Source organism: Antechinus flavipes, chromosome 3, assembly GCF_016432865.1.
Source record: "Antechinus flavipes isolate AdamAnt ecotype Samford, QLD, Australia chromosome 3, AdamAnt_v2, whole genome shotgun sequence".
NCBI lineage: Eukaryota > Metazoa > Chordata > Mammalia > Dasyuromorphia > Dasyuridae > Antechinus > Antechinus flavipes.
This window is the reverse complement of record NC_067400.1, coordinates 524,626,694-524,647,411: the sequence shown is the minus strand read 5'-3', so window position 1 is coordinate 524,647,411 and position 20,718 is coordinate 524,626,694. Positions and strand designations below refer to the sequence as shown.

Here is a 20,718-nt window from a genome sequence, read left to right as displayed (position 1 = left end):
GAAAATTGTCTTTCTAGCCCGAGTGACCAAATTTAAGCTGTTCTCATTTAAAGTCTCTTCAGCAGGATTACAGGGAATGTAAAGGGAATGCAAACTTTTTTGACAGTGGTGATGTCTTTCACATCTTAAACTGCCATCTAAAGAATACCCTGAGGGGCAACTATATGGGACAGTGGATAGAGCACTAGACCTGGAGTCAGGAGTACCTGAGTTCATATCTGGCCTCCTAATACTTTCTAGCTTTGGGATCCCGAGCAAGTCACTAAACTCCAACAGCCTCTCCAAAAAGCAAACAAACAAAAAAAGAATACCTGAATTAGGCAAATGAATGACCAGCACTCCTTTCCACCACCTTCAACCTTAGAATTTGTACATCATCACTTCAACTCTATCCCTGAGCATAGAGGGTCTTTACAGCTAGAATGTAGTGAGGGCAGAAAAGAAGAAGAGAGAGGAAAAGATGAAAGAAGGAGAGAAAGGGGGGACAAGAGAAGAGAGGAAGAGAAGGGGAGAAAGAAGAAAAAAGAAGGGAGGAGGAAGAGAAAAAAGAAGGAAGGGAGAAAGAATTTTGACTAAAGACAGGAAGAATGTCTACTTAGTGCCTGTTTTTTGTCCTTTTTTGTCTTAGACCAACCCCAGTTACTTTATTTATTTATTTTTTAAATAACTTTTTATTGACAGAACCCATGCCAGGGTAATTTTTTACAACATTATCCCTTGCACTCGCTTCTGTTCCGATTTTTCCCCTCCTTCCCTCCATCCCCTCCCCTAGATGGCAAGCAGTCCTTTACATGTTAAATAGTTACAGTATATCCTAGATACAATATATGTGTGCAGAACCGAACAGTTAACCCCAATTACTTTAAAGTGTGTATGAAAGGATGGAGGTCATTTCCAGCTCTGGAGAACCCTCTTCCTTTCTTGGGCAGGAAATGCATAGACCCTTTCCTCAGGGATCAGGTCGGCAGCAGCCCTCATCTCACCTGTGAGCCAAGTAGTCTTGTGAGAGAAGTCTCTCAACCTGGCTGAAATTTTTGACCTGTTCTCATTTGTGGGGCTCTGTTAATTGGAATGAGGCAGACAAACTCAGATTGACTCACTCCAAGTCGTGTGAAGTATTCAAATAGGCTAAGGCTTGGATGAGGCTCAAGAAATACACAAGCCAGTTGTACCTGTGACCTGGAACAGCTGTTGGTACAATGCACAAACCTTCTGGGATGCATGTCATAGAACCACTAGGTCCTCGGGCCTCAAAGGCGTTTAAAATATCACTTACCCTTACACAACATTAGTTCCTGTTTTATTTTTGTCTTTGCAACCCCAGGGCCTCAGGCCTTAGGGAGAGAAATTGGTCCTCTGATTTCAGTGCTATAGAGAACTCCAGAATAAGGAAATTCCTTCTTCTAATGTATGGCGGCATCTTCTCTGCAAATTAAACTTGGGAGTTGTGTAAGAGTAAGTGTTTTTTTCTAAAATGATTCTTTTAAGGAGATGATAGGGGGTATTGCTGTTTACCCTTCATTTTTAAAGAGGAAAAATGACATTACAAGGTAATGTCTTGCCTCCTGCTTGAATTGGATTTAAATGAGTCAGAATTACACAGAATCATCACCCTTACTTTCTTCTTCTCTTGAATCTGGTGGGCAAGGGAAAAAGTCAAGACTGTTGTGGTGAGGAGAAAAAGATATATATGTATGTGTATGTGTGTATGTGTGTGTGTGTGTATATATATATACATACATACACACACACACATATATATATATACACACAGATATATATATGTATATATATATATCTGTGTGTATGTGTGTATATATACACACACACACATAAATAACATAGGTACACAAGTCACCTAGACTATGATAGTAACATGACAAGTGCAAAATTCAGTGAGATTTCCAGAGATTTCAGAATTTTAAAATTCTTCTAACACAAGTCACACAGCTGGTGACTAGGATCTGTTTTACCAAGTTCTTAGACTAAGGACCTTTCTGTGACCCAGTCTGGCTCTCATTTAGAGGTGGATGACCCACAGAATCACAACTTCAAGGTATAAGAGCATCACTGATCATGAAGTCCAACCTTCTCATTTACAGATGAGGAAAGTAAGGTCCTGAGAAACTGTGCCAGTGGAAAATAAAAAGGATATAAGACTTCTTTCCCATTTCTAGAACCCTTTGTTTCTGTAGCCAGCTCTGGCAACCAAGATCCTAGAGCTTAGTAGGGACCCTTGAGGTGATCTGGACCAAATACTTTATTTTGCATATGAAAGAAGTTGAGGAACAGGGATGTTAAATATTAAGTGACTTAACAAAGTCTTAAGTTATATTTGAACCCAAGAACCCCTGACAATGAATCCTTTGCTCTCTCTCCCTATTCTATGCTATCTCTAATAAGATCACCTTAACTTTGGGGAGGTGGGTGGGGTCTTGTTCAAGACTCAGATAGAATATAGGCCCCTTCTGAACCAAAAATGAATAATTTGAGCCTCAGGAAAGCTTGCTTTTATGAAGGGTCAAAAAGAAATCTTATTCAAGATAAATTAGAGGTATCCCAATTTCTTTGGAGACTAACTCAATACAAGCAAGATTTATTAAATCCTTCTTACATACAGGATGATTTGCTAAGTACTGTTACAAAAAACGTTATCACCTAAACCAGTGGTTCTCAAACTTTTGTTCTCAGTATCTTCATGTTGTTAAAAAACTATCGAGAATCTGTTCAAAGAGTTTTTGTTCAAATGGGTTATATTTATAGCTATTTACTATATTAAAAATAAAAAAATAATTTTGAATTTGTAGACCCTCTGAAAGGGTTTCAGAGACCCCAGCAATTCCTTGGACTACACTTTGAGGACCACTGACCTTGTCTAGAAGGAATCTAAGAATCTCAATATGTGCAAGAATAATTATGAAACAACAATGCTAACCTGGCAAAAATTAAAAGCCAGGCAAAAAGGTTGAAGAAAATTTGAGTAGTGAGAGGTCACTTTCAGCTTGAAGAGTTGTGTCTGGGGAGGATCAGTGTCATCTGAAGTGAGGTGCTTTTAATTGAAAGAAGAACAGAATGACAGCAACTGATTTGTGGAATGAAAACATTTTAAGAGTGGGAAAGTCATATGTGATCATGGGTAGTGATTGTTGTTTGTCCTTTGATCTTGAAGGCGACCATGACATTGGAAAGATGATGTCATGACATGCAGGTCAATTGCATTTAAGTGAGGGAGGGCTGTGGAAAGTCACCTGACTCACTTTATCCCCCAGAACCATTGAGGTCCAATGACCAAAGATAGATCAGGATGGCTAGAGATGGCCTTGGATGCAGTGGGAGAGATTGGTCTTTTTAAGGTTTTCAACAGTCTCAGTTTTGATTGAGGCAACACCCATTCAATGATTAAGACTAAATAAGAAATAAGGGCCAAAAAACGGGGGGGAGAGAGAGGGCTTCTTTTATCTACTCAGAAAAAACTTAATCTGGGAAAGAAAGATCCTTAGGGGTTCTAGCCAAAACAGGGATTCTTTACATTCACTCTGAGTTAGGCTCCGATGACCAAATCAGGCTTTGCCTAGGACCTACTGTTCAGGTGTAAGAGGTCAGAGAATGGCCAACAGTCCTGCTTGCCAAGAAGGGCAGTGGGGTGAAATAAAGTAGGAAAGTCCAGATGAAAAGTTCCAGATTGTAGACAACACACAAAAAATGTCTTGTGTATTCTGGGAAAATTGTGGGATTGGTGAAAGCATGGCCAATCTGGAGTTCAGCTCTGCCTTTTCCTACCTATGTGATCTAGGAGCTCACTTCAGAACTTTGCTGAGTCTCAGGTGATTTCTCATTTGTAAAATGGGAATCATCCTCCATTACTTTTTTGTCCCTTCCTCTCCTTCCCCCACTTTCAACGGCAGGGGTGAGTTTTAGAAAAGGCAACACAGCAGCTAGAACCCCTGGTTAAATGTGTTACGCAGACTTTGCCATCGTTTAATTTTATTATCAGTGATTCATCTCTGGATTGTTTCCACACAACCAATTTTTAATTAAATTTGACTTTCCTTGCATCTGTTCAGAAGGGCTTTTCCCCCTTGGAATTGGCAAACACAAAAGCTTAGTGAGCCAGACTTGTCCATTTGGAAAAGAGAAAAGGGCGAGAGAAATTGAGGAGAAAGGGGAAAGTCAGCTGCCCCCTGGATTGGTAATGTCCCAAAGGATTAGCGTTTGCAACCCTCAGAGATGCTTTTCATTGATATAATGCTAGGGAGTAGAGTGTCTGGAGAGCAGTATTCTGGATGTTCCTTTTCTCATTTTTCCCTCCCTTGTTGTCTTCTCCCTCTTCCTCTCTCCCCCACCCGTTCTGCCCCATTTCTCGGTTATTCCCCCAGAGATCTGTGCATCGGACTGCGGAGGTCACGGAGTCTGCGTGGGAGGCACCTGCCGCTGTGAGGATGGCTGGATGGGGTCGGCCTGTGATCAGAGGGCCTGTCACCCTCGCTGTAATGAGCACGGGACCTGCCGGGATGGAAAGTGTGAATGTAGCCCTGGCTGGAATGGAGAACATTGCACCATTGGTACGGGGGAAAGGAAAGCAACCTTGAAAGGGGTTGTTAGGTTGGGCGCAGGGAGACCGAAGCAGCATGTCTCATCGGGTTTGTGTGATGTGGTACGGCATGAGCACCTGTCCTTGGGGAGTTCACTTCTGACATTGTCCATTTCCATGTGGGAATGCAGCAGGAATGTCCTTTCATTGAGCGACACCATCACCAACTTTTTCATAAATTCATCAAAGAGCTCAATCAACAGTGCATCTCACTAATTCTGGCTCCCCATCCCCACTATGCCCCAATCATGCTTTTCACTGGCTCTGTGGTATCATAGAAAGAGCTTAGGGTCTGGAGTCATCCCTGCATCCCAGCCCTGGCTCTGGGAAAATACATCTTGTGATTCGGCTTTTTCGCCTGCACAGTGGAGGTAATACTATACACCATTCCTACCTCACAGAGTGTAGCTAAATGACATCAGCCATGTCAAACACTTTGTAAAACAAAAATATGAGCTATCATCACTAAATTCTCATAACATTTATTGAGCATGTATACAGAATTCTTTCTCACCAAGAGTCAGATTACAAGTCAAATAATTGAGAAGCCCTACTTAGTTGGAAAGGGTTGGGTTTATACTAATTCAGTTCAGCATACATAAAAAGTAAATCCTACAAATATTTCCTAAGCCAGAAAGACATGGGTATAAGGCATGCCTTTGACAATACTATGTGACCATGAAAAACGTCACTTAATGTCTTAGTTTTATTATAACTATTGAAGAAACTGAGGCAGTCAGCTGTGAAGTGACTTGGCCAGACATACAGCATCTGAGGCATTGGAATTTGGGTTGTGGTGTTCTATCTGCTGCATCCCTCAGCTGCCTCTCAGTGGCCCCCCGGTGACATTCTTGACTATAAATTAGTGAGCTGCCCACATAGAGGAAGTTTTCTCACTGGGGATCTTCCTATACTAATAAAATCAGTTTTATATCTCTATCCCTAATTCTGGTCTGTGTCATCCACTATGCTAAACACCAGAGGAGATAAGAGTACTAATAGTTCATATTTTACTAGTATTTTAGTTTGGAAAATGTTTTCTTCCAAAGCTTAAAAAAATTATTTTCTCTTAGTCAGAGAATAAGGAGCCTCAGAGTAAGGCCTTGAATAAGATCTTTTGTCTAGAATTCCAGATTCTGTCTTCCAGGATTTACAGTCTAGGAAAAAAACACATATATAGACATTTATTGAATACCTCTTATGTCCAAGGCTGTAGACCAGGGGTCCTCAAACTACGGCCCACAGGCCAGATGTGGCAGCTGAGGAAGATTATCCCCCTCACCCAGGGCTATGAAGTTTCTTTATTTAAAGGCCCACAAAACAAAGTTTTTGTTTTTACTATAGTCCAGCCCTCCAACAGTCTGAGGGACAGTGAACTGGCCCCTTATTTAAAAAGTTTGAGGACCCCTGCTCTAGACTATGTGCTACAGAAGATAAAAAGATGACCAAAGCTCCAGTCCTTGTCCTCTAAGAGCTAAGACAAATAAGTCCTTAGCTCAGCCTTCTTCACATACAGTTATGATGGTCAACAACCTCAGAACTCATTCCAAGCTTCCAAAATCCTACTGAGGCTCTCTTGGTAGTCATAGTAGGTGAATCTATGGCATATCCGGCCTTCACTTCATTTCTGGCCCCTTTCTTTATTTGCCCCTCACCTATTCTTTTTCCATCATAATTAAATGGAGTCATAGTCATGGAACCTTCATATTCATTCATTTATAAAAACAAACATTACTTAAGAGTCAAGTAAGTACAGAGCATTGTCCCTTGGTGTTAGAAGAGGTCTTAGAATATGGAATTCTGAGAGCTGGAAAGAATCCATAAACATTGATCAATAAAGTCAGAAGGTACCTGAGAGAGTGTTGGTTAGTAGACATTAGGGAAACATCTACTGTGTGACGGGCACAGTGCTAAGAGCTGAGAGATTTTTAAAAACTTATTTTAAAAAAGATGAAAGATAGTCCCTGCTCTCAAAGAGATCAGTATAATAAAAGATACAATATAAAATAATATATAATATAAAATATAAAAAATATGTAAATTAGGAGACATAATATAAACACTACATACAAAGATCTATAAAGGATAAACTGAATATAATCAACAGAGGGAAAGCACTCAGGAAGGGCTTCTTATAGAAGGGGTTTTAGATGGAAGTTGAAGGAAGTCAGGAGTCAGAGATGGGGAGGAGGAGAATTCTGGACAGTCAATAAAAAGGCCATCTTCTTCATTTTATAGGTGAGAAAGCAGAGTCCTTTAAGGGCAGGTGATTTGTCCAGAGTCACACAGCCAGGCTGAAACTAGACTCCATTTCTCCTTTCTCCCAGTCCTGAAATCTCCCCCTTATGCCACATAGTTTCCCTGACATTATGACTATTTACTGTGAAATCCATTTTCCTTAGGCCTCTCCTTTCTTGTCTTCCTGCTAGCTTCTTGCTTTGTTGAGACAGCACTTTGACTTGCTTTATCATCAACAGATGAGAAAACAAAAGCTCTAAAACAGGTTAGGTTTGCATGTTTTTGGTAGGGAATTTTTTTTCTTTAAATCTGGCCTCAGACATTTGCTAGCTTAATCCTATCTGCCTCAGTTTCCTCATCTATAAAATGAACTAGAATAGGAAATACCAAGAAAACCCCATGTGATAACATGAAGAGATAGACACAGGTGAAAAATAACTAGTCAACCAAAATTATAATTAGATGGTTAGCAGAGGGACCTTGGGAGTCAGTACTTATAAGAACCATTCCTCACTGTCCTGGTGACTCCTTGGCTCAGGTTAATAAACAGTTGTGTCTGTGTGTGAATGAACCTTTCTGTTGCCAAGAAGAAGGTAGCCAATGAATGCCCTCATGTGCCCATCAGTGTCAGATTGATTATATTATGACCTTGTATGAGATCTGTACTGTTCAGGTGGCAGAAACTTCCAGTAACAATTTCTTTATGTCCTTCTTTATGTAGGAGGGGGAAACCCAGCAACTCCTGATACATTTGTACATTCTTGATAGAATCATAAGATTTAGAGAAGAAAGAATTTAGGCCATTTGATTCATAGAATCATTAATTTAGTATCAGAAAGGACCTTAGAAGATATGAACTCCTTCTACTTTATTTTATAAAGGAGAAAATTGAGATCCAGCAACAAAGTACCTAGTTATGCATCACACAATAGGGACAAAATCAGGATTCACACCCAGATCTAATTCCTTTAACAAAACTCTAATCATTTCCCCAGCCTTCCTTCTCCCACCTCAACATGGTGTCAAGAAAATACATCTTTTTTTCCCCTGTTCTGGATTTATTAAGCAAAATATTGATGAAGCACATTTTTTGATGAAAACTCTTCCCTGTGCTTGTCAAGATACCAAATTTATATAAAACAGTATCCCTGCCCTTGTGGATCTTCATTACCTCAATATCATCCTTACCAATGTCCCATATTGGTCCTTTCTCAAAGTAAACTACTTCATTCCAACTCTACTGCAGAGAGCACAAAAATTATTTTGTGGAGAACTTACACAAGGCAAGGTGGTCAGAAAAAGTGATACAAGGACATTCTCAAGGTCTCCAGAACTTTAGCATTGATTGTTTGACATGGAACCACTGACGCAGGACTGCCCAGTATGGTAGGCCCTTATCAGAGAAGGTGCTGAGCAAAGCAGAATTGAAATAGTGCAAAAGAAATGTAAGATGCACAGAGTTGGAGAAACTATTCCAAATGTTCCTAGGGATTATTTGTGTCCAACCTGTGTCAGAGAATTCTGAGCTCATATTGGTCTGATCAGCCATAGTTAGAGGTACTAACTTGATTCTAATATAGAAATAACATTTTGGTCCTCTTTGAGAATGAAGGATGACAACCAGTTGCCTCTACCAGTCCCAACTGTTGAGTCTTGTTCTGTCCTTTAGGTCAAGCAGGACGGTGTTTTCTCTATATGAGAGCCCTCTGTGTATTTTCAAGCAGTTGTTATGGTTTCTTTCCTCAAGTTTTCTTTTCTTCAGTTCCTTCAAACAATCCCCTTTTTTTTCCATTGGAGCCCACGCTTGTTTGGGGATGCTAGCTGTTTTTAATCACTTGTTTAGAGTTTTTTTTTTTGCCCCAGTCGCCAGACTGTCCAAAGCTTGTGAACATCAGCCTTTGAGATGATAAAGTCATCTTTGTCTGGGTTAAATGACTAGATCTTAGAAACATTCCTCAGACCCATAGCATATATGATTCCCCAAAAAGATTTGTCAACAAATTGAACTCCATTTCATGGAGTTCTTAAAGCTTTCCATAATTAGTTATTTTCAGTTTGGCTTTTACCCCCACTTGACCATCTCCATGACTCTAAAAAACTGGTTTAAGCAACACCAACTCTCCTTTTTGGAGTCGAGAATTAGATTTTGCACCTTCTTCCTTTGATTTCCACCGCCACAAGGCTGTGGTCCTTCGAGAATCAATTCTTCTCTGAAGTCACAGATAGAAGTTTCCCCTTCTGGGCCCTGCCTATGACAGCTGCACAGACTGTCCCCTGAAGTTTGATCAAGTCATAAATACCCAGCACAATTTAATAGAATGTTGAAGAGATGTCAAGCCTTAATATCAGCCCAGATGAAAGGACATTGGTCTGCATTGATGTGCTAAACATTCCCTTTGTCCTTGTCTCCTTTCCCTGCATGGTGATTGCAAATGACCCTCTTTTGCATCTCTGCCTTTGCCTGGCTGGATCCTGTCATCTCAGGTATAACACTCTGATGAATTTGTGCGCAGGTAACACAAGGGGACGTACACCTTAAGTACAGCCTTACCTGGCTGATCTTGCTCATTGGTCCCAGAAAAGCATGACATTTAGCAAAATGGTGCTCCTGGGGCCATAGTTCAGCAGAGGAAGGAGTTTGAGCCTCCGTAGTGGGGAATGGGAGCAGAGCTAGAGCTGCTGAGAGTTGAGGCTAACTAGAAGGGGAGAGAAGTCAAAGCTCATTGTGGTAAAGTCCATCAAGGGAGCTGTGTTTTAATATCATTATTAAAGAGTCATTGTGGAGTAGGGGAAAGAACACTAGGTTTGGAGTCCCAGGGCCAAATCCTGCTTCTTCTATCTATTTATTGTTCTTGTAATTATTAGAAAGTCACTTCCTCCTTCTATGAGCCTCAGTTTTTTTATCTATAGCATGGGATGATAGACTAGCTGAGCTCCAAAGTCCCTTCCAGTTCTCAGTTCTGTGATCTCAATATACAGCTCTCCAGTGGGATAGATAGATGAAAGAAAATTTTTTGTTTTCTTGCTTGAGCACACACAGTGTGGAGCTTCATTTTATCTTTTAAAGTAATAACACACTTATAGATAACATTTTAAAGTTTATGGGAGGGACAATTTGAGTTAATTGATAGAAAGCTTGGAATCAGGAAGATCTGTGTTCAAATTCTATTTCTGGGCTTATGGTCAAGGGCAAGCCACCTTTTATCTTTATTCTCTGGGCATTTCTCTTAAATCTCTAAATTGAGAAAGTTCTGAACAGTATTAGGAAAGGGAATCTTTTTATCCAGGGAATTCATCCATATCCCAATACCCAAAATTCTGGCCTCAAAACAACCCTCAGAAGCAAATAATAGTAGTCATTCAATAAATAATCATTTATCAAGCACTTTCTATACATAAGGCACCAGAGATTTATAAAAGTATAAGAAGTACAATTATTGTCATCTTCATTTTACAGATGAGGAAACTGAGTCATTGAAGGGAAGTAACTTGCCCAAATTCACAGAGGTAGTAAAAAGCAGAAACAGTATTTCAACCCAGGTATCTATGCTTCCTCCTTCCTCATGACACTAGAAAAGTCCATTCCCTTTGAGAACCATTCTGTTTTTGTGGTAATGGTTGTTAATTTGCCAATATGAAGTGTTAGAAATTCAAAGAGTTTGATTTTCTCCATTATATGGTGTTTCATTAGCCTCTACACTTCATCACTGCCACAGTATAGTTAATTCCTCTAAAAATGGATTTAGAAGCCAGTAATGATTACTTTAATTGAGAGTCCTCCATGTGCCCTAGCAAGAGGATGGAGAACTTGTTGATTTATACATGGTGTAATGTATAAACCCAGACCATTGCCTTCATTTCCCATATTTCTTCCTAAAATAAAGGAAGAATGTGAAAATTTGGTGGTGTTTTATGACTGAGTCCTCCGAAGATTGATATGAAGAAAGGGATATGTATGAGGAGACAGCTGTATCTCAGCTCTGCTCCTTGATACTTATGGGAGTGTGGGTAAGTCACTTGCCCTTAATGGACCTCAGTTTCTCTTCTATAAGATGAAGGGTTTGAACTAGAAGGAGGGAAGGAGTATATACTAGTATTTATTAAGTATCTATTTTGTGCCACAGGCTTTGCAACTGTTACCTCAAAGTGCTTTACTGTACTAAGGGCTTTCTAAATTTTATCTCATTTTATCTTTCCAACAACCATGAGAGCTAGATGTTGTTATTTATTTCCATTTTACAGCTGAGAAAATTAAGGCAGGCAGACATTAAGTGACTTATTTAGAATTAAACAACTAATAAGTATCTGAGGTAGGATTTGAACTCAGGTCTTCCTTATTCCAGATCCAGTGCTCTGTGTACTATGGTAACCTAGCTGCTTAGATGTCTTAAGATTTCCTATAAATGCTATGAGCCCCCCAGGTCCTACCATATGTGAGTCTCTGTGCCCTCCCAAAGTTTTTATGAAGAAAGTACTTTGTCAATCTAATGTTTAGAAATGGGAGCAATTATTCTTCAATCATTAACTTTATGGGCACAAGAATGATGCTTATTAAATGTACTTCAGGCTGACTCCAGGATTGTCCAGTGCTCCTGTTTTTTATTTTTTAAATCAAAGAAAGGACTTAATAGGTTTCTCCAGGTAATCTTGCATTTATTCTTACTCAGGTTATGGAGACATCAGTCTGTTTTAGAGGTATGTGGAAAGCAAAGGGATCCTCGACCCTGTGGAGTCCAATAACTTCATTTTATCCCAGCAGTTTATTATTATCTTATTCTTTTAAATACTCAGAATTAGATTTATTAATTAATCTACCTTCTCTGAGCACAAATAAGCATAGCTCTATCCATGAGACACAGTCTACTTAACAGTGAAGGCAAAATGAGTACTTGTAGGCCACATTTCAAAATTGGTGATGTTGACTCTATATTTAATTGTCTCTTTCAGATAATCTTCATGCCCTATATTTTTTTCCTTTTTTGAGACTCATGGGGACTGTGGGTGGAGGAGAAAAAAAAAAGCAGTTAGGTGATACAATGGATATAGTGCCAAGTCTGAGTCAGGAGGACCTGAGTTCAAATTCAACCTCAGACACTTAGCTGTGTAACCCTGGGCAAGTCACCTAACCTTGTTTGCCTCAGTTTCCTCATCTGTGAAATGAGCTGGAGATGGAAATGGCAAATTATTCCTGTATCTTTGACAAGAAAACCTCAAATGGGCTCACAGAAAATCAGGTATAACTGAAATGACTGAATAATAACAGAGCATTGGAGAAAAGAATTAATATAGTCAGATTCCCATAGAGAAAACTGGAAAACATAGTCTCCTTTTAAGATGAATTTGTTTTTCCATTTTTTTTCTGGGAAACAATCAATAAATGTGTACTTTATCATGAGTTAATAATATTCTTTAAGATAATAATAGCTGACATTCATATAGCATTGATATGCTGTAGTTACAGAGTATTTCACACACCAAATCTCATGTGGCTTCTCAACAACCTATGAGATATTTAATGCGAATATTAGAATCCATATCTTCCAAAGAAGCAGCTCATAGAGAAGCATAACAATCTCTCCCATTTGTGTAATGCTTTAAAATTCACCTATGGCACACCTATAGTGCACATAGGTAGTGCAAGTGTTATTTTTCTCCATTTTACAGATTAAAAAAATAGAGACTTACATCACTGTCCCATGTAAATGATTTGAACTGAGGAACTCCCCAAGATTTGAACTCCAGATTCCTGGCTCCAAACTCAATGCCCTTTCCACTCAACCACAGCTTCCTCACCCAAAACTATGTTGCCTCTTTAAAAAAAAAAAAAAAGAAAGAAAGAAAGAAAAGGACCTTTGCTACCCCTGTATATATATTAAGTGTCAGAAGAATACCGTGAAGTATCAATTGATAACATCTTTAAAATTCCAAATTCTGACCCAATCAGTGGTTATCCAAGACAAGTAGAGATAGTGAATTTCTCATTAGATGATAAATTTCAGTCTTAAACTAGGTTAATGTTAGGGAGTTGAGAACATAATCTCCTTCTGATATGTCATGATTCCACAATTGAGTAACACCAGATTTCCTGGTAGAGAGAGATCCACAAAGAAAGACCATACTTTCTAAGGAAGACCTTAAACCTTTTGACCTGACAACTATCAGGTTTCACTTGTGCAGCCCATGAGCCTCTATCTTTGAGCCAACCTTGTGGTATCAGTGACTGTAATTATCCTACATTTAACCTCCCCATAAACCTGCTGGGTCATGGCAGTTGGCGGGCCTCTGACCCAGCTGGGGGAAAAAGAAGCTTTGGGGGGATCTGGACAGGCTTACCTTAAACAGAGGAATATTTAACAAGCCAATGGCCCCACGGGATTTCAGTACACATAAGGTATTGATGCTAAGGAGAGGAATCAGCTTGAGGGTAGAAATCTAAGAGCCTCTCAGAATCTCAAGTTTCATAGGGACATTACAGGTTATATAGCCCAATCCTCAGCCCCGATGCATGGATTCCTTCAATAACATTCCTGACAGGTGGCCATCCTGGCCAGAGTCCATTGACTTGTCTCTGCTAGGATTTTGTGTCCTGTGATGCAGGTGCATACCTGAGAGTCCAGAAGTTGTTGCCGGGATATAGCTCTTATTGCCACTGGGATAAAGTTACCATCACAACAAAGTTATTATCATCCAAACACTTTTATATTTTTGTACCCACAATTCCAGGTAATTTACAACAATGTCCAGCACAAAATAGACATGTAGGAGAAGCCCCTCAGGAATACCAGATTCCCACATCTTCACTGTTAATATCATGATGGCATTTTATCTGTCTAGGCCCTCAATTTTTTCAGCTGTAAAAGGGGTTATAGACTGTCTCAAAGAGGGGAAAATTTGGAACACAAGGTTATACAAGGGTCAATGTTGAAAAATTATCCACCCAATGTTTTGAAAATAAAAGCTTTAATAAAGAAAAATAGACAATCTCTAAGATGATTTTCAGTCCTAAATTTATGATCCTATGCAAAAACGAAGCTCTCTCTGAGTTTCTTCTTACTCTCTGTCCTTCCTTCATGGAAAACCAACTCCACAAACAAGGGTGGAATCAATTCTGATTCTCAGGGCACTTAGCACAGTGCCTTACAACATAATAAGTACTTAATAAATGATGAATTAAATTGAATCAAATGGCAGGCAGCTTTGGGATTATTCTTCTTACCTCACCTGCCACTTTACAGCTGTTCCATTTTCCTTAATGTGACAACCTATCCAGTCTTCATTTGAACCCTTCTAGTGACATGGGCCTTAATCAATACTGCAGCAGCCCATTGTTTTGTGGGACAGATTTTGTAGAATAGAACAGGAAGTTCTTCTTGAATCTCCTTCACTGAAACTTCAGGACAGTGTACTCTAGCTAAGTGTATTCCCCAAACACCAGTTTATAATCATCAAGAGATTTCCCCAACCAAGTAGAAAAGTCAGTGGGTGCATCCAAAATGTAGATAATACTATCAGTTAGATGGCCTGTGGTTCATCTTAAAGAAACATCCTCAGAGTCCTGGAGTTTCCTTGAACCACACTTTGGGAACAGCTGCTCTGAAAGAAGTTGGACTAACACATCTGACATCTTGTCTTGCTCTAAGTCTATCCAAAAAACCTTCCTAGGAAGTCTCCCCAACCCTTCAAGGTCTCCAGAAGTTACTCGTAGAGGACAAAAGCTCTGTTGTCACAGTCAAACCCACTTAACAAATGTCATGGACTACAAAGGCCCCCAAATAGGTACGATTATACAAGATAAACATAAGGGCTAAAGAAGGGTCAAAAACTTGTTCCATATAGCTTTGTATCCTCCACAACAGCCAGCACATAGTTCTTAGTCAATAAATGTTGAATGAATGGGCATAAACCAAGACTAATGACAGCTTCGTCATCATCATGGTTAGGAAGAGCCAAGCAGATAGAGGTAACAAGTCAGTAAAATATTGAGTTTTCTTTTTGCAAACATTGCTAAGTAGAGATGCAACATGGAGCCAGAGATTTTTTTTCTGTCTCAAAGATGGAAGGAATCCAAGAGATCACTTCATCCTAATCACAGTATTAATCTCATTTAAAACATACTCCCAAAAATCACCATCCAGTTTCTAAATGAAGATTTCCAGTAATAGAAAACTCCTCTTTTCTATGGATTAACCATCCTATTGTTGGATAGCTCCATTTACTAAGTATTTTTTGTAGCGAGTCAAAAATTGACTTTTTTGTACCTTTGCTCATTTGTAGCCCAGCAGAACAAATCTCATCCCTATTCCTTATGACAGTTCTTTAAATAAGAATTATTATTTGATGATGGCATAGTAATCACTATTTTATACTCCTTTAAGATTTAGAAATATGATTTAGAAATAAAATAAGATTTAGAAATTTTTAGGATAAAATGATATAGCCTCACTGTCACCTTGAGAATTAGGTGCTGTTCTCATTTCCATTTTACAGATGAGAAAACTGAGGCAAGCAATGCTAAAGTGACTTGCCCAAGAACACACAAAGTAAGCATTTGAGATCACACTTGAACTCAGGACTTCCTGATTTCAGGCCCAGAGCTCTATCCATTGTGCCACCCAGCTGCCCCATCACCTTCTCTGCATGTTTTTTCCATTTTCCATTGTTAACTTCAGGAAAAAACCTTTTAGAAAGTTGGTGCAATCATTCAATCAACAAGCATCTATTAAGTATCTTCTGTGTGCCAGGCACTATGCTATGTGCTAGGTATACAGTTTTTTAAATTAAAAATCTCTCCACTCAGGGAATATACATTTTGTTGAAGATATAGTTAAGGTTAAAAATCACTGAATTCAAGAATGTACCCTGCCAAAATTTTTAAAAATAAGTAAAGAGAATGCTTAGACATCAACTTGGAAAAATATATCTGGATTGATTATACAATTCCATTTTGCTATTATTATGCTAAACAGATGGGTCAGCTGAATCAGCTCTGACCCAAATGACCCATAGCATTATATAATTTTAGAACTTTATGGGATTTTTCTAGATCACTTAGAATCCATTTTAACTTGACAATGGTGATCCATTCAGTGTGTTTGATTTCAGTTCATCAAACATCCTTAAAAGTATTAGTACAAGAGCTGTACATAGTGCTATTAGTACACATTAGCTATTATTATTACTATCAACAAAATGCAGCTCTAGGTACTAAGATGATAGTTTTGGCGCAGTCCTCAAGGATCGTACTTTTTAGGAAAATACAAAATTCACATCACCAAATATGATACCAGAATAGAGTACAATAAAGTAGAGATCCCCCTAAAAAGTGATATGTGACAGTTTAATGAGGGAGAGATCACTGCAGCTAAAAAGGCTCAGGGCTGGTTTAATAATGAAAGAAATGCCGGTGGAAGAGAAGGATTTCAACAGGAACAGACAGTGAGGGAATAAGTTCCAGGCCTGGGGGCCAGCCTGTGGCAATATAAGGAAGCAGGAGAAGGAAGGATGAGTTTAGGGGACAAATGTGGGAAGAGAAGCATCATATAATTCTCAAGTCTTCCAGCTGGTCTGTGGAGGTTGCACCAATTCTCTGCTCAGCGTGGGACCTAAACAATCTTTTTTTTTTTTTTTTTTTTTTTTTACTGATGGCTTCCAAAAGATGTCAGTCTCACACCAGTTACATACTAAATATAGGCGACTATTAAAAAGGCTTAACACTTAGCATAACAAAGAACTGGTCTCAGAACCAGGACCCTAAATTCAAATTCTGGCTCTAAAAATTTACAGACTCCTTAAATTAGCTAAGAGTTTCTTTGGACCTCAATTTCTTTATCTATAAAATGAGGCTAATAATGTTTATACCTTTTATAGAATAATTGGAAGGAAGTCTTGAAAACCTGAAGGGAAAAAAATTTATAGAAATGTGAGCTATTGTTATTATTATGAGGAAGCTAGATGGATCACTGGGTAGAATTGGGGGGAGGGAGAATGAGGGGATTCTGAAAACCTGAATTCAAATCCTTCCTGAGCAAGTCATCTAACTTCTATCTGCCTCAGTTTTTTTCATCTGTAAAATAGGGAGAATAATAACATCTATCTTCAAGCTTATCATAAAGATAAAATGAGAAAATATTTCTCAAACACTTTGCAAAGCTTAAAAGACTTCATAAATTCAAGCTATTATTATTTTGTGAGGACAGTGATGATGAGATCAGATTAAAATGGGAATTCCTTTCATCCATGAATAGCTTCTTCTTTTTTCAATTTTATGTTTAATTTTTAAAATTAAAACAAGTATTTCCATTACAAAAAATAATAAAAAAAGATGATTGCCCATGAAACTGCCAATCTACTATTGACAATTTGATATTCCTTTCAAATATACAACAAAATTATCTTGTATTTTTTTCTTTCCTGCCCCCATCCTAGAGATGTCATTAGACACAAAAAGGTGTGTTTATATGAATATGTGTGTAACTATCTGTGTTTATATAGGTATATATATTTATCTCTCTATTGTGTATTTATATATGTATATACATCTATTATGTGTGTATATATATATATATTTATAAACAGATGTATATACCTATATATACACACATACTTACACATGTATGTATATAAAATTATTCTATAATTTACCAATTTACCCATTCTTTCTCTGGATACATATAGCATCTTAAATCAAGTATTTATAATATTCAAAATAACTTATTTGTTCAAATTCGTTCTTAAAACAGCATTGTTAATAGAAGAACAATGAACAGAATAGTATTAAACATGTAAGAGCTGGAAAGGACCTAAGAGATCAGCAAACTTTTCTTGTTTTACACATGAGAAAATTGAGGTCCAGGTGGTAAAAGGATGAGATCTTTAACTGCCAATTTCAGGTGACATCACAGAGCAGGACATTTTTACTGGACAGACTCATGATTTTTGATCTAAGTCAAAGAATGTTCTGTTTGTGAGTGATGATGAGATGGGGTGAAGAGAGTAACAGAGAGGTGACCATCCCTCTGGATGGCAGAGATGGAATGAAGGAGGTCATGGTGACAGATTTGAGTAAGTAGTCAGTTAGGGGATTTAAAAGAGCATCATCAGAAATGTTGAAGTCCCACTTGAGGATGAAAGGATGAGAGTTAGCTAGGTGCTGATAGTCTCTCCAATCTGGTCTCAGAGTCTTGCATTCACTGAATAGGCTGCATTAATGGAGCTTTATTAGTAGAATTTTACATTCACAACAACCAACTTCCTTCAGTATGTTTTAAATGATCAAATTTCCATGGATTTAATTTACACACATCTCAGGACCATATCTTTGTACGAATATAATGTTAATATTTGACATTTATGTAGTGCCTTAGAAAGCCCTTCAGGAGCCCACCTGTGAAGTAAAGAGAGGAGTTTGTTCCCATTTTGCTGATAAGAACACTATGGCTCACAAAGGTTAAACACCTTGCTGAAAGCCACACAATTGATGTGGCAGTGACCCCAAGCCCTTAGTGAGACTAAAATAACAATGACTCAACATCTCCTGACTCCAAATCCTTTGCTCTTTTCACTTTGCCTCTCTCCAAGAATACTCTTTTTTCTATTTGATGGAAATAACTTACAATTGGGCATTTTATATTTACAAAACATTCCTTGAACCCTCACAGCTACCCTGTTGGGCAGGCAGGGCAGGATGAATATACACTCTTTTTATATATGTGGATTCCAAAACTCAGATTAATTGATTTGTCAGAGGCCACATAACTGGTAAGTGTCCACTAACCACTTCCCAGAGCTGGCTTCTATTTGTCAAATGGGTTTCTTTCCCCCTCCCAAGAGGCTAGCTCTGAGGGAATCCACCCCTGCCTCATACAACTGCTGCTTCTGCTCCTCCCCATTCTTGCCTTCCATTCATCTCCATCCATGTGTGTTTGATTTCTGCCGTTGTGATGATGTTCCCAAAGTCAGATGGGGGAGAAGCCAGTCCCCTGGGGCCCCAGTCTTGTGCCCAGCCTCTGACTCTTAATGCTGTTGATTGATGCTCTTCCTCCTGGGACAGAGGTTCCATTCTGATGTTGTTGGCCAAGTTTCCTCTTCCTCTGTAACACCTGCATTGTCTTGTGATGGGCAATATGGTACTTACTCAATCCTACCTTAAATGTCCTGTCTTTTATCTCCCAAGCTCACTATCTGGATAAGGTAGTGAAAGGTATGGTCTTCCTTCCTCTATTTTCCTGTTGTCTTTGTGCGTGTGCGTGTGTGTGTTATGAATAATTGTATTGGTAATAATTGATATACATCCCCATGAACCCACCATCTTCAGGCTGCCCATTATAGACACTGAGGTCTCTGTCCCATGGGGGTGACATGCCTGGAACACTATTCATTTCCCAGGAGCTCTGGTCTCGTGGAATGCTACTACCACTTCTATGTCCTTTACTTTCCATGATCCCAGCCCCAACCCTTCCTCCTTTTCCACCCATATTTTACCATCTTTCCCATCCCCCACCTTCCCTGACCAAGCTCATCAGAATTGAAATACTGGGAAAAGGTAGATGGACTGAGAGGGAAAGAAACCTCAGGAGACTTGAAAAGATCCTGAAAGCGTGTCCCCATCATTTTATAGTGTGGTTCGTATTTTCCTAGGGAAAAAAAAAAAACTGGCTTTGGGATAATTTGTCTTGCAAATGGCTAACATTATGCTAATTAAGAGTTGTGGTCCCCTGGCCTTGGGTCATAATATTTCCTTTCTTCCGATTTGCCTATTGACAATGATGAGATAACTCCCGATTTTCCCAAACAGATCTTATTTCTCCAAGATTCACTTCTCTGGGAAGCTCAGGTATTTGAGTACTAACATTTAATTGAAAGTTTCAGTTCATTAGCCAGTTTAATTTATGAAATTGTAATTGCAATGGCCAAATTGGCTTTTAATTAGAAATATTGACTGCCATTTCAAACTGTGGTAATGACTTGGAAGAAAAAGTGAAGGCACTAAAATTTTTCATATGGGAGTTTCTTTTTTACATCAGAGGTAAGGGACAGTGAGCCAAACTGGTAGTGGTAATCACACTGCCTCTAGGTTTGAGGGTGGCTCAGAATGTCATTGTCATACTCAGTGATTTGCCAAGATTGCACAATGATTTAAAGGTACTAATTGAACATGGACAATAAGATTCTTTATGATAGACTTTTTGACATTAATCACTGGAAGAGAGACCTTAGAACAGGAAATGTTAAAGGTGAAAAGTCCTTGGAACAGGGAATGTTTATACCTCAAGAGACTTGAAGATATCAGAAGTTAGAAGAGATCTTGCAACATCTGATGTTAAAACACAAAAAATGTGATGACAAATCAGGGAGGGATCTTAGAACCTAAAATGTTGAAATATAGGACATTATGGCCTTCCTAATTTCAACTCCTTTTTACAAAAGATAAAGCTGTCTTAAAGAGAAGTTTAGTAACTTGTTTAATAATTAATTAGCAGAGCTAGAATTTGACCCTATGTTCCCTATTTCTTAGTCCATTCCATTATAATGGTCCTTAACTCTGGTCCAAAATCATGACTAAAAACTAGGGTTCCAAGGCCATTTATATCCTAAACCATCTTGTTTCCTCAGACTAGCTATCTTGACATTTTAGGTTGATGAGACTTTAAAAAGCACTTATACTTTTAGGACACTCTAGTTATTGATGCCGTACGGAATATACCATATCCCTCAATAGACTGTAAGCACTATGAAGAGTGACCAAGTTTTAACTCAATCTTTTTATCTTCCCCAGTGTCTAAAAAAAATTGTAGACATAATAGTTGCTGAATATTTACTAAATTTAACCCTAGATAAATTCAGTCTTTTTAAAGTAAAACTGAACTAATGAATACATCTCTCCCATCTTT

At 38.6% G+C, this 20,718-nt stretch overlaps 1 protein-coding gene across 1 annotated transcript in view; it reads left to right on the top strand.

Moving 5' to 3' along the window:
• The window catches only part of TENM4 (teneurin transmembrane protein 4), a 1,176,249-nt gene that overhangs the window by 990,149 nt on the left and 165,382 nt on the right, over positions 1-20,718 (top strand). The window contains exon 16 of the mRNA XM_051987214.1: positions 4,377-4,562. Coding sequence (XP_051843174.1) covers positions 4,377-4,562 — 186 coding nt within the window. The remainder of the gene's footprint in view (positions 1-4,376; positions 4,563-20,718) is intronic.